This window comes from Aphelocoma coerulescens (assembly GCF_041296385.1).
Source record: "Aphelocoma coerulescens isolate FSJ_1873_10779 chromosome Z unlocalized genomic scaffold, UR_Acoe_1.0 ChrZ, whole genome shotgun sequence".
NCBI lineage: Eukaryota > Metazoa > Chordata > Aves > Passeriformes > Corvidae > Aphelocoma > Aphelocoma coerulescens.
The window spans coordinates 39123748-39137544 of NW_027184085.1; the positions used below are offsets into that span (position 1 = coordinate 39123748).

General features: G+C 40.2%; 1 protein-coding gene across 3 annotated transcripts in view; it reads right to left on the bottom strand.

The window, feature by feature from the left end:
* Positions 1-3111: 3111 nt before the first annotated feature.
* PTCH1 (patched 1) overlaps positions 3112-13797 on the bottom strand; it is a 74633-nt gene continuing 63947 nt past the window's right edge. For all 3 annotated transcript variants that reach the window (XM_069001550.1, XM_069001549.1, XM_069001548.1), the window contains 4 exons: positions 10943-11042; positions 9368-9622; positions 7784-8312; positions 3112-6308 (listed from right to left, as the gene is read on the bottom strand). In XM_069001550.1, coding sequence (XP_068857651.1) covers positions 7785-8312; positions 9368-9622; positions 10943-11042 — 883 coding nt within the window. In that variant the 3' untranslated portion in view covers positions 3112-6308; position 7784. The remainder of the gene's footprint in view (positions 6309-7783; positions 8313-9367; positions 9623-10942; positions 11043-13797) is intronic.

Sequence of the window (13797 nt, forward strand, 5' to 3'; positions counted from 1 at the left end):
CAGGACCTGCCTTTCCCAAAGCCCTGCTGGCTGGGCCTCATCCCCTGGTTGTCCTGAATGTGCTGTGTGATGGCACTCAAGATGATTGTTCTGTAAACTTCCCTGGCACCAGGGTCAGGCTGGCAGTCTTGTGGTTCCCTAGATCCTCCTTCCAGTCCTTCTTGTGGATGGGTGCCACACTGGCCAGACATCTGGGACCTCAGTTAGCCAGGACTGATGATAAATGATGGAGAGTGGCTTAGTGAGCACTTCTGCCAGCTCCATCAGCACCCTTGGGTGGATCCCATCTGACTCCACAGACTTTGTGGTTGTCTAAGTGGCACAGCAGATCACTAACAACTTCCTCCTGGATTGCAGGGGGTCTGTCCTGCTCCCCATCCGTGTCTACCAGCTCAGGGGGCTGGCTGCCCTGAGGATAACTGGGCTTTCTCTTAAAGGCTGTGGTAAGGAAGGCATTAAGTACCCCAGCCTTTTCCTCATCCTTGGTGACTCTGTTTCCCCTAGCACCCAATTAAGGATGAAGATTTTCCTTGGCTCTTCTTTTGTTGTTAAAGCATTTATAAAAACACTTTTTATTATCTTTCACAGCAGTGGCCAGACTGAATTCTAGTTGAGCTTTCTAGTTTTCTCTCTACATGGCCTAAAGACATCCTTTTACCCTTCCTGAGTTGCCTGCCCCCTCTTCCTAAGGTCATAAGCTCTCCTTTTTTTCCCCAGAGCTCCTGTGAAAGTTCCTTGCTCAGCCAGGGCAGTAGTCTTCCCCACTGGATTGTCTTGTGGGCCATAGAGTCGGCAAGCTGCAAAGATTTGAGCTCAAGAGATGGAAAGACCAAACAGAAAAGCCACATTTTTTGTGCTCCATTGTGCTAAAGTTTGTATCCCCTGTGCACACGACATCCTAATTCATCTAGGTGACTCACAGATCCAGCATGTCTTAACTGGCAGCTTGAGTAAAGCCTGGAGAAGAGCCTGTGAGAATGCTTGGATTAGCAGAACAGACTAAAACACAAGATGCCTTGTGTTCCGTGCATCATTAACCCTAAATACAATCTTCTCCACTGCAGGCTTACCTTGCACCAATGGCAAGCAGGCCTAGCTGCTGTGGCAGCAGAAACACTAGCAACACATCCAGTTACGGCTGTTAAAATGAGAGTGGAAGTGTTCATAAGGAAAGCTGTGGTAAGTGGCCTGGATGACACTGCAGACAACTGAATATCTGAGGCAGAGATTTCTTTTGCTTACATAGTGTCTGTAGGAGCAAAATAATATCTGCAGTATCAAATATGTAAAATATGCCAGCATATACTTTTTTTTTTCTTTTTTTGGTCAAAGCAAAATACTGCTTTGCTTTTGTGCTTAATTAGCTGAAATTAACCAGGGAAAGTTAAACTGGGCATGTATTTTTTCAAGCCACTCAAGCTAGGTAGTGCAGTTTCCTGGCACGCTCTCTGTTCTAGCAATAAGATTCAACATGTATGCAACAAAAAAGACAAGAATGATTAAATGGAGCTGGAAAGTAGTAATTGTTCTCATTGCTTGAAGCAGACATTAAAAATAATTAAAATTTGGCAGTGGTATATTCAGATATAAACAGTCAGTGTCTCAAATTCTCACTGGGAGTAAAAGTTAACAAAAATGAAACACCTGTTCATACATCAGTGCTGCTGCAGTTTAGCAGCATGCAGCATTCCTGAAGCTGTTAAATACATGCATTATGCCAACAAAAATTTGGCCACATGTTTACTTAAGGCCTGAATAAATACGGCCAATCTCTGGCAAAAATGTAATCAAGTTCTTACCTGTGGTTAATAAGACTGACAGCAAAATGATAAAATAACATGACAAGTAATATCATGTAAATAGCTTTTGTTGGTGCAAAGTGGAATGTTAAAAGAAAAAATTATATGTTCTGACGAGAGAATGTATTGATTTATTTACATGGTTTCCAGCTGTGTGAATGGAACTGCTCCCATGGATGGCTGGGACACAGAAGATGAAGTGAGTGAGTTGAGCTAAAGCAAGGCCTAAGTGAGCACTGTTCTCATGGGCTGTATCTACAAAAGCCAAATCAGCAACCTGACTCAGGCTGGCTAATCCTGAGGGTGAGGGGGAGTATTTTGAGTAGCAAAAATACATGTGTAGAAGTTTTGCATTTCAAGTGCTTTAACTCTGTTTTTCTCTTGTGTGGTAAAACTTCCAGAAAACATAAAATAGAAAATTTTATTTGTATTTCCTCTGACCATGGAAAGTAGAGGCTGAATTATAAATTATTTCAAGACATGTTTGGGCTTTCTGCTTATGAGAAATTTAGAAGACTCATGTAAAAAAGTGATCTAAGGGTTACAGGATAAAATAAAGGACTGCTGGCTCTGTGGCACTTTGAAGGATGCTCAGCAGAGTATCTGCACAGGAGAAACCACACTGAGGTTTATGATGCAAATGACTTCAGACAGATGTTGCTACTTAACACTGTTCACTCTGCTGCCCACTGTAGCCTCTCCTCCCTGCCAAGTGGGGCTCATGCAGGGCACAGGGACCTGCACCCTGGCTGGCAAAGCGGTAGCATGCTTCCCAGAGGGAATTTTGTCAAGAGTCTCCCTTCTTATGGAGGGCTGTAGTTTTCAGAATTGCATGTTTATTTTTTCTTCCACAAAGTGGAAATACCAGACTGATTTTCTTATCCAATTTAGGGAGCAACCACAGAGATGGGAAAAAGACAAAGAATTTCCTCCCACATCTAAGAAGAAATAACTGTTATATACAGTGTTTATATAAGCCAAGTGTTTCTATATTAGGAAAGAGTTTGAAGTCTACACAAATTGTTTCATTCAGAGTGAGAATGACATGTATATCCCAGTCCTAAACCTATCCCCCAACCTGCAACAAAGGTAACAGAATCAACAGACAAGGACCAGCATGCTACCATTTGGACAGGGTAGCAAATGGCTCCTGCTCCAAAATGGGCAAATCTGAATATCCCACACATCCCAAATATTGAAAAATCTCAGATTCACGCTCCAAATCAGAATGATTGCATGGTTGCACCTGCAGAGATGACCCACAGTAAATAAAGAAGCATTCCATAAACAACCAAATCCATACCCTGTAAGTTATAATATTTTTTTATTCATGTTAGAATTTCTATCAGTGTTTGAACATTAATATTTAGAGAGTTTGTACAATTTCCATTCAAAGCTTAAAATGAGAACCACACTAGATCACAAATGGTAACTAAAACACAGTTCAGAATTGTATGAATATTCACACTCTCTCTCTCTCTTAACACTGTTAAACACTTTCTTTTCTCCCCAGGGTTTACAAGGAAAAGTGTGCACTGTAATTGTATCTCAGCAGTGTTCCAAAACATAATGGTATCATCGTTACATATAAACTCTTTAAAAATATACTTCTGTCAAAGACTTGATGACTACTATGTACACTACAAAAATAAATTTTCATATAAATAAATTATATGGCATAATTTTATCTTTGTAACTGAAATGACACAAACCCACTCCTACCAAACAGGCAGGCAATGAAACCCAGTTTGAATATTTTTTTTCCTTTTAACTCCTTACACTAAAAGCTACAACAAGTCCATAATGTAAATGTTATATACTCTTTCCTATTTAACATTAGTAAGCACTCTATACAAATAAAAATCCATTAAACAGTAAAAACATAACTGTAATAGTGTTTCCAATACAAATAAAATCCCTGCATTTTGTTTGTTATAAACTGGCATGACAAATACTGTAAGAAAAACATTCTTATGATACAAAAATATAAATATCACCCATGATTAAAAAAGTTAAGAAACAAAACCAAAACAAAATAAATGTTGCCAGCCACTGAGTTCTCCCCTTGCCAATGTGACTATCGAAGAAGAAGGTCTACATTGTGCACAAAGCAGCAGATAGCTCACCCACACACAAGTACGCAGGAAGACTTGGGCAGGTGGCAGACACTGCAGCTTGCCCTGGGCCCCTTCCCTCCCGAGGAAGAGCAGGCAGCAAGGCAGCCTGCAGCACAGAGGCAGCAGCAGTGCCAGTGGGAGCCCTGCCAACCTCTGACACGTAAGCGCACAAGCTTGGTGGTTGAAGGCAGCTTCCAATTAGTACCATACAGTTTTGTTGCAGAGTTTGTATGATCTGAGGTCACTATGCTGCTAGTGCTAAATTGGGGGCCCTCATCTTTTTGTCATCAAGAGTTTTCATGTTAGACAGTGAACTGGACCAGTAGGCAGTTGCGACATTAACCCTTGGTGTGCACTGAAACAGTAGCTTATGTATCACGGGAATGACACCAGGCTCTCGCCACCTGCTCTTCGAGTGTTCACATTGGAGATCTGTAAACAAGTGCCTCATATCAAAGTGTTTTCAAGTGAGCAAAAAAGGCATGGAAATTTGTGCATTCTAATTATCCCCATTCGTTTTGCTGGCAAGGTCTGTGGGCAAAGATAGACTCCCTGAAGCCACTGGAGAAAAACACTTTCCCATCAAAGAATTGGCCACTGCTGTTCAGGTATATATATATATATATAAAGAAAAGCCCTACCACTGCTGTGTTTAGAAAACTGAATACTGGTTGTGTTTGGCTCTGAATACAAAATTTAACATCTACCTGCTTTAAAAAACAGCTTGGAGAAGGGCAGAAAAAAGATGAAAAAAGAAGACAGAGAGAACGAAAACTTGTGTTGCATTATTTTAAATTAAGGTTCTTTGTTCCTACGGTTTGTTTCCAACTGGAACACAGATTGTAGTGTTTTTCCAGACCCTTCACCTGCAGCAATCCCCTTTTAGTTTAAAAATAATAGTACAAAAAGCTAAATTAGTTTCGCAAAGAGATCCCAGTTTAGCTGTTTTAATTAAAAGTGCCGATGCAGCATGGGAAAACACAAACAATAGAGAAAAGAACTACCCAGGCCTTACGTGTCATTACCGTCCTGGCCCACCAGAAAGCCATTTCTATTTAAAAAGTGAATATACATTTTTTTTTAATCCTTCCATTTAATTTTTATCCCTTACTGTTAACTCCTTCCTGCCATGAAAATAAGGTGACCAAAGATACTGCTTTAATTGCTGTAATGACTCAGCTAAGCTGTGGCTCACCTTCAAACAATTCATTATCCAGCTTCTAATGCCACTCACAATTAACAGTATCAAAATAAGGCAGATGCTCATTGTATTTCTATAACCACCAGCACCTCTCAATATCCAGCACCTTTGGAAGTAAAAAAATAATGGTTATAGTGCTTGCACTTACCTGACACCTTTTGCAAGGGAAAAAAGGAAATCAAAGCACTACACGAACAGTAATTAAGCCTCACATTCCTGGGAGGTAGGTAAGTGTAAATATAACCATTTTACAGAATGAGAAACTGAGCCATGGGGCAGTTAAGTGACTTGACCAAAGTCATGTGAACCAAGTCATTAAGGGTTTGGGAACTGAAACATAATTCCAAACCTCAACTCCCTGTCTTCTCTAGTATTTTAGTTGGGCCTTTGATGATGGCAGTCTATAGTTGTATATATGGGTAAACAACAACAGAGTTTTCACTAGTGCCTACTAACAGGGAAAGCCAGACTCACATCAGCATCAGTGGGTTTGTAAGCCCACCAAGTGTTAACATACAGTAAAAGAGAAACTACAGTACACCAGGAACATACACACAGAAGCATGCATATTTCCAGATGCACACATGGACACATACAGCAAAATAAAACCTGCACATAGCTAAATCTATTTAAGCCTCCCAGATTAACTTGCTTTTCTTCATATTTGCTTATTTTAAAAATTACCACGCATAGCGTGTTTGAAAGTTAACAGTAACATTTCATACTACCACAGGGTTGTGATACGCAAATTTAAAATATTTTTAAGACATGTACCTTTAAAAACTCCTATTATATAGCAATATTTGCATAGAATTATACAAGTAAATTATAAAATATTTAAGCAGCAGCAACTTATGCTGAAATTTAGAACTAGATTAAGCTTAGTTGTGGCACAGATATCAATGTACAAAAAGTACAAAGAGCACACAATATTGTCCCCATTCTATTGCCCAGAGGCAAATTACTCCAGATTATACTACTTTACATCGTTCTTTTGTATATTACATATGTGTACATCTTTTAAATACTTAAAAGAAATATTTAACAAAATAATACAATAGGTTACAGTAACAGTGAACTGTTGTCCTGATGCAGCATGTCCTTTTCTACAACTTCAAGCAGTTCTTCTCTTCAAGCAGTTCTGGAATACAGTTTTCCATCTTTGGCCTCTTCTTTGCTTCAGTTATTACCCTGTACAAAGAAGGAGAGGGAAAAAAGCAAACATTCACCAAATTTCAAGAAAAACAAGCAAATCAAACTAAGCCAACTCATTTCATGATTCTTGTGGTTAGAGTTACCAGTCAGAAAATGCTGGCTCTGCTTTCATCTCAGTCATTAATTTCCGGGTGAAAAAATATTGATGCCAATTTAAAAAATGTAGATGCTTTCATTTCTAAGTTCCCAATTTTAGATACCTGTGACAAATTCAGTCAAAACCAAGGAACAATTGGAGGACAAGTACACTACATTTAATACCGAGCTTACTTAAGAATCTCATAGTACCATGCACTTCAGCTTGAAAAAGCTGAGCCCAAGTATTTCCTTATACTGTGGATACTATTACTTGTCATACATCTAGATTGAATGGCTAAAGGCATTCATTTCTATGTTTTGGGATGCTTGAAAACACATTTTATAATTCAGAAAGTAGTTTCACTTTGAATTATCATAAAAATTTCCATCAAAACTCTATGTGTGTGCATGCAGATGCATGAATATGTGCAAAATATTCTAGAATCAAAATAAAATTACTTTGTCTGCTCAAACTAGTGTTTGTCAATAAAAAAGCTCAGACAAGCAAAGAGAAAAAACAGGAATCCACAGATAAGTAACTATTCTAACACTTCCTTTTTCCCCTCCAAGAGAAGAACAGTGTGAAAACAGTGAGAAATAGTTTTTCAGGTAACAGCCCCAAAAAGTTTTCAGTGTAAAAACTCAATGGGCAGCTCTACCCTATGCAAATCTGCAATAGGCACAACAGCTGGCCCTGGCAAGGCAGAGGTTGGCTCAGACTCCTCCAGTGTGCGAGGTCACTGGGAAGGCCCTCTGAAGGGTCCCCCAAAGAGCAGGGGACACCCTGCTGAGCAGCAGTGCACTAGGCATGGCAGGACTTCCCACTTCTCACTCGGCTCATCCTGCAGAGGGATTCATTCCTCTTTATGGACTTTAAATTCTTCCACAAACTATTTCATTGAAGAGATGACAACTCCTAAAGTAGCTGGCAGTTTTACACTCTCCTAAGAAATGTCATTTTATATAACATTTTAGAGCATGACTGATTCAAGGATCAAAAGACAGAACTAATGCAATGGTAAAGGCAGTCAGGACAGCTCTGAAGATGTTACACAACATCTCTGCTTCATTTTCCTCATCTGGTAAACTGGGATTGTATGATATACTCACCCATCTTGCAAGGCTTTTTAAAGTAGTTTATGTCTGAATGCACTATGACTTCACAGTGTTGGAGAGGACTATCTTAGCCATCCTCTCATCTAGTGCAAAATGTACTATATTCATAGTTAGCAGATTTAAGGTGATCAGTGTGACCTGTAAGTAGTGCTATCTAAAGAAAAGGTACCTCTGAGGAACTTCACTTTTCCTCTTTCTTTTGATCACACCATTGCCTGACGCAAGCCAAAGCTTGCAGTTACATGCGATGGACCTACCTTACTGTGAGCTGTTGCCAGGTGTCCTTTCCTCACATTCAACATCTTGCAGTTCTATAACCTCTACTTTCGAATTTCTTCTTTCACACCGCACATTAAAAGGCACATGTGGGTCCTCAAACGGTGCATGGCCAGCTTCATGGTGTCCATCGTAGGAGGGAAAGCTCGCTCCCCGGGAGCTGTGGCTGTGCAGGGCAGGGTGGACAGCAACAGTGACGGAAGCCGAGGCAGTCACAGTAGTGATAGGCTGGCAGTAGGCCGCTCCTGCGGCGCCCGCGGCCCCGAACGCCGGGCTTCTCACGCTGTGGGAATGAGCCTTGGGGCCTGAGCGATCTCTGTTGCTGGGTCCCGAGTGCCCTTCAGTAGAAATTTCAAAAGCATCCCTGCGAGGGCGGTAAGGAGGTGGTCGCAGCCCTTCCCTTGCTTCCCTTTTGGGCTGTCTGCCCTGACGCCATGGCTGCTGTGTGCTGGGCTCTGGATTCGATTGCAGCCTGGGATTCGGCTGATGCCTTGCTTCCGGCTGAACCACCTGAGAGGGACACGCACGGTTACACCTCTGACAAAGCAGAGCAAACAAATGCTATGCTTGCTTATATTTTATGCTGAGAATAATTATAATGATGCTCAACCCCACAAAGGGAATGTTGTGGAATCTGGTAATTGATTTTTCCATGGTTTTTGTCTGAAGTTATTAAAACCTGGAAAGCATACCTTCAGAAAAACACAGGATGACAGCTGAAAACATTATTGTAAGCTTCCTACATGCTGGTCCATCTTTTCAAAGGGATGGGTGACAAGCACTTGATCTTAACTCAACAAGCAGAATTGCAGGCATTTGGAAAAGGGTCTATTCCATGCAGGGAACATACACAGGATGTTAGTAGGGTAGTTTGTATAGACTGTAGGAATCTGTTTTCTGATTTCCATAAAGAGCGTGAAGCACAGCAGCTACATCAGTCAATAAACCGTGACCAACTTCAAATGTGGCTGTGCTTGTACCTATTTCTAGGCCTCTGCTGAACAAAACCAGATCCGCATTGCAGCTCAGCATGCAACATCAGCAGGGGTAGGAGACAGAGCTTTTTCACTTTCTTTTGAAATCGCAATTATGCCAACCCAGTGGCGAGATGCAACAAGGCCCAAGATTTGGTCAAGCACTTGAACTACTTTCTTCTGGCTCTTTCTCCCCAAAATGTACTATCACAGAGAGGTATATGATAGCAATTCACAAGGAGATGTGTGAAAGAGGTTGAGATCTTGTAATCTCTCATCCTCTCTCTGAAAACAGTCATCAAACAGACTGAGAGCTCTCTCTTGTGGCTGGTGCCAATAGGACGTAACAGCAATTATCCATGCCAAAGGCCTCTGCTTTTGTACCACCGCTTTACCCCCAACTCAGTTCTAAAGAAGAGAATGGGAAAACCTTCGCTCCCTGCTAACAGGTTTTGGCACAAAGTCACAAAGCACAATCAGCTAGAAAGAGTTTTCCATGAAAATAAATAGATTGATTTAAAAAAAAAAAAAAACAACCACACCAAAAAACTCCTTCTTGCCCTCCTGCTAGTCCATATGAAAGCTACTTACAGTGGATCTTGCAAAGAGAGGATTCTCAGTTGCTTCCACTATTACTTGATGGACTGGTGCCCCAGGGCCTTGTGTGGCCTCGTACTGATGAAGCTCTTCACTGATGCCAGACACGGTGGTTTGAGAGCTGTACTCAGAATCAGAGGAATCCGAAGCATTATGTGTGTGGCCAGGTGGCAGTGCAAACCTGACGGTACCGGGGGGTGGCTCAGGAGATGGTGTGGGCAATCTGTCACGTCCGTTGGCTGGAGAAACCTGATGACAGCAGTGCTTTCAGTTACATTCAGCTAGCTTTACCTTTTAATCACTAGTGCTTGACACAAATACACCCTGCCATGCCACAACAACCTTAGCGACAATTTTCTGATGAACATAGATTCTGAAGTGAAAAAAATTAATGGAAGTGTAAAAGACATGATCTCCATCAGTGGATATGTATGTAAACAGGACTACAAAGATTCTTCTAGGTATCATTGTCTCAGGAAGTGCCTTTATGTGTGTATGTGCATGCACTTGCCCTTGTAAATATAAAAATAAAAATAATATGCGGGCTTCCCTCCCCCTTCCGCAAACATTAGCAGGGATTTCATAAAATCACCTCTGTGGGTTGGTACAGTGTGATTCAGTGTCTATTTGCAAAGAGAGATGGATACACACATCACAGCAATATATGGTAATAACACACACATATACATTGCTTGAGTAAGAGACAGGTCACACATACACTGTTAGGAATTAAGAGATTACACATTGTTGTCCAAACTGTTTTACTAATATTAAAAGAACCCAAACACTTCTGGAATATACCGGTGCTGTATACATACCTTGTGTTTTAGTCTTGTGCACACACACATATATATAGGGATGTGAAACATAGCACACTGATTCTACTGACACGTGATAAAGATAACCCCACATAACTCCAGAGTTAATGATCAACAACTAAATATAATGTTGGTATCTCTGAACCTGGAGTCTGGATTTGAGCTTTGTCCTGTAAAGTCATCAACATCTAAGTGAAGCCTTCCCTGCATCAAAAATGCTACTTGAGGGAGAAAAATGCTGCAGGGAGAGGTGACTAGACAGTGGGGACCTTCTGGTAGACCAATCATGGTTACCAAGGTGTGGTCTGTGGACCACCACTGTGTGTGTTGGTCCACACAGGCCTTCCTGGTGGTCTGCTCAGCTAAACACTTTGAGGAATTCAACAGAGCCAGTGAGGTAGGGAAGAATGTGTATAAAACACACTATCTTTTGCAAAATATTGAGGGAAATCCTTGTTTTCCAAACTTGTTCGCATATCACATTATGCTAGTAGTATAAATACTATCAGGTTAGCTTAGTGCGACCTCTAAAACAAGACTTATTAAAGCAAATTTTAAAAGTAGAGTAGTATCAACTACATAACAAACAGCACTTCTAATAAAAATGTATTTAAAAGCCTGAGAGCAAAAAAATTAATCCAAGAAAATTTTTAAAATGGTTTCTATTTTAAAGTCACCTCAGTGGGTGACTGAGGGGGACAGCAGTGCAGACATAGTATTATTTTTTCTGTTCACCATTAATTTTACTGACCTCAGGGTATGGTCCAAAGAATGAGAGAAGAACAGGAAGCAGCACCAATCCATTGAGAACTCCCAGAATGGTTAGGATTGCCAAAACAGCAAAGAAATACCTGAAGTACAGTTTAAAGGGTTTGGGGGAGAGAATAGCCACTGTTAGAAACAAGGGATTACAAATTACTCCTGCGTATGTTAAAATAATAGCGATACTAAATTGACTCTAATATACTACTAATATCAAAGAAAACAATTTTATCACTTTCTGTATAAGATATAGGGGTTTTTACCTTTTGAATTAGAGAAGCTATATTCCACAAAGTGTTAGTTGAGAAAGGAAAGAAAAAAATTACATTTGTTAATTTCCCAGAATCTGGAAGCATGTAATGTTATTTATGAATGTGTTACACAAACACAAAAATATGGAATGTGCAGGGAATGGCTGAATGGATTGAAAGCACAAATACAATGAAAAGGGGCCCCCATTAGTGAAAACCCAGCAGAAGCAAACAAATGAAGTGAAGGGTGTAGAATTTAAACAATTTAGTGTAGAAGGAAAAGAAGCCCTCTTCTCCCAGCAGCTAATCCACTGTGAAATGCTTCCGCAAGTTACAGCAGAATGTCTAATTAAATCTACAGTATATCAGGTAAGGGTTTTCCTTGCCATTCATTAATCAAACTTAATGCCTAGAATTCTGTGAGTTCCAGTTTTACCAAATAGCTTGAATTGCAACGCTTTTACAACACAGGAATCCGCTTTCTGCAAAGAAAATGCCCATTCTATAGTAAGCTTCAGCATTGTACTGAGTAAGAGTGCTCCACAATGGCAGAGCTGCATTGCAGGCTAATCTTTTGTTGAACAATTTAGCATCTCTGAATACTCTTGTTTTGCGTCAGCCAATTCAAACATAAAGGCTGAAATACTATGGAAGAAGAGAAAAGTGCACAAGTAGTTGTCCTTTCCCACCACTGAGGGCTAAGGTCTGGGATCCTTCATGAATACCAAGGTAAACCTGTCAGTAAAAGGAAAGTCTTGCTAGTTGGTATTCGGCACAGCTGGGGCTCAGACTAAACTTAAGGCTGCGTTGTAACTAATGATTTCAAGGACTGAGTCTTGGTAAATTCCTGGAGGAGAAGGCAAAGGAGAAGAACAGAGGGCAAGTTTGCTACTAATGGGTCTGCTGATTACATTGTCTAGCTGGCAACAAACTTTACTGCCTCCCTGTTTCCACATCTGATCAAATATATCAGACTCCTGTAAAACTATAAATATCCTGCTATTGTAAACATTTGGGAATTTCTGATCTGCATTAGCAAAAATCAGCAAGCCAATCTACTCTACTAACATAAACCACCAGAACTTTAAACTCGGACACAGATCAACAACAGGCATTAAAAACATTTGCATCTCATCCATCTAACGTTAGAATAAACAGGAGGATTATAGCTTTGACCAGTTGGTGTATACAATGTCTGTTAATTTACTTAATCTTCCACATTGCTGGACTAATCTGTCGCTTTCCGGAAGTTTGGGATCTTCTTCGCCCACTATAACAATGCTCAGGCTCCCCATAGTTTATTTTATTATATTTTTTAAACGCAGCAAACTAAAGTGAGATTGTGCTATAAAATGAGAAACTGATGGCCAAAAAAAGTAAAATAACAGAATTTGAAAAGTTGAAAGGCTCATTTTATAAACTGAGAGCACATCCAATCCAAATTTGGTGTGAAGAGCTGCTACGATCTTCCATTTGCTATGACACAAAAATGTGTGCCAAAATCTCATCTGTTAAATAGGAAAGCAGTACAACAAAAACGTAGCCCTGTAAATTTAGGTTAAATCTATCAGTAACCTGTATGTCAAAATGTTCCAACCTTACAAAACCAGGTCCTAAAAGAATAATTATATTTCTCCAATACCAATACAATAAAGTAAAAAGTAGTGATCTGGGGGGAAAGAAATTCTATTTCAGGACATGGAGTACCTGTATAGTAATAATACTCATGTAGGTTTCATGAGACCTAACTGCAAACTGCCTGCTTTCTTCAAATCTCTTTCATATATAAACAAAAAGCCTGATGAGATTTAGCAGTCATTCTCTCAGTTCCTGCCCCTGACAATTCGTTGTTCTTGTTGTCAAATGGATGTCAGTTAAGTCTAGTTATCTATCCAGCTTATGTCTACCTAAGTAGTTAAGCCATCTTTCAGAGCACTTTTATTTGGCCCAGTTCTACCTCCGTTCCATTTTTAGGGCTTGGATTATTTTTGTGTGTGTGTGCTGTAGTTTACCACAAAGAGCCTGTGTTACTTCTAAGATTAGCCGTTCTGCAGAGCTCCACAGTTTGTTTGGAATAGAATAGGATCTGTTTCATTGCACTTCTCAAATTCCCCTGAAGAAAAAACTTGCTTTCCTCTATACTTGACAAACTCACATTCTTAATTATATTCACAAGAAACAGCCTGCTTGTAGTTCTAAACAGAAGGGCCTTTAGGCTTTGCTGTACAAAATTTTAGTATGAAGTTCTGTGTTCATATTTATGGTTCCCCAGCTCCCAAACAGGGCTTTCTTCCCACCCCCCCTTTTCCTCATTATATAAACCCCGCATAAGGATAGAAAAAGAAGGCCCTGAGAGAGTCACTTGCAGCACAGTTGAGTGTTTGTAGGTTCACGTGTCCTTTGCATACAAATTCTTGTGCATACAAGAAGTCTGGAGGACCTCAAGGCTAAAGGTCAGATGCAGCTAATACTAGACAATACAAGATGCTTTGAACTAATTCAAACCCAGAATTAGCAAACTTTCTAAAGAGTGACATTTTTGTGTTCCTTCATGCTAAGTGTCACATTTTCCTGGAACAGATTTTAATGTCAG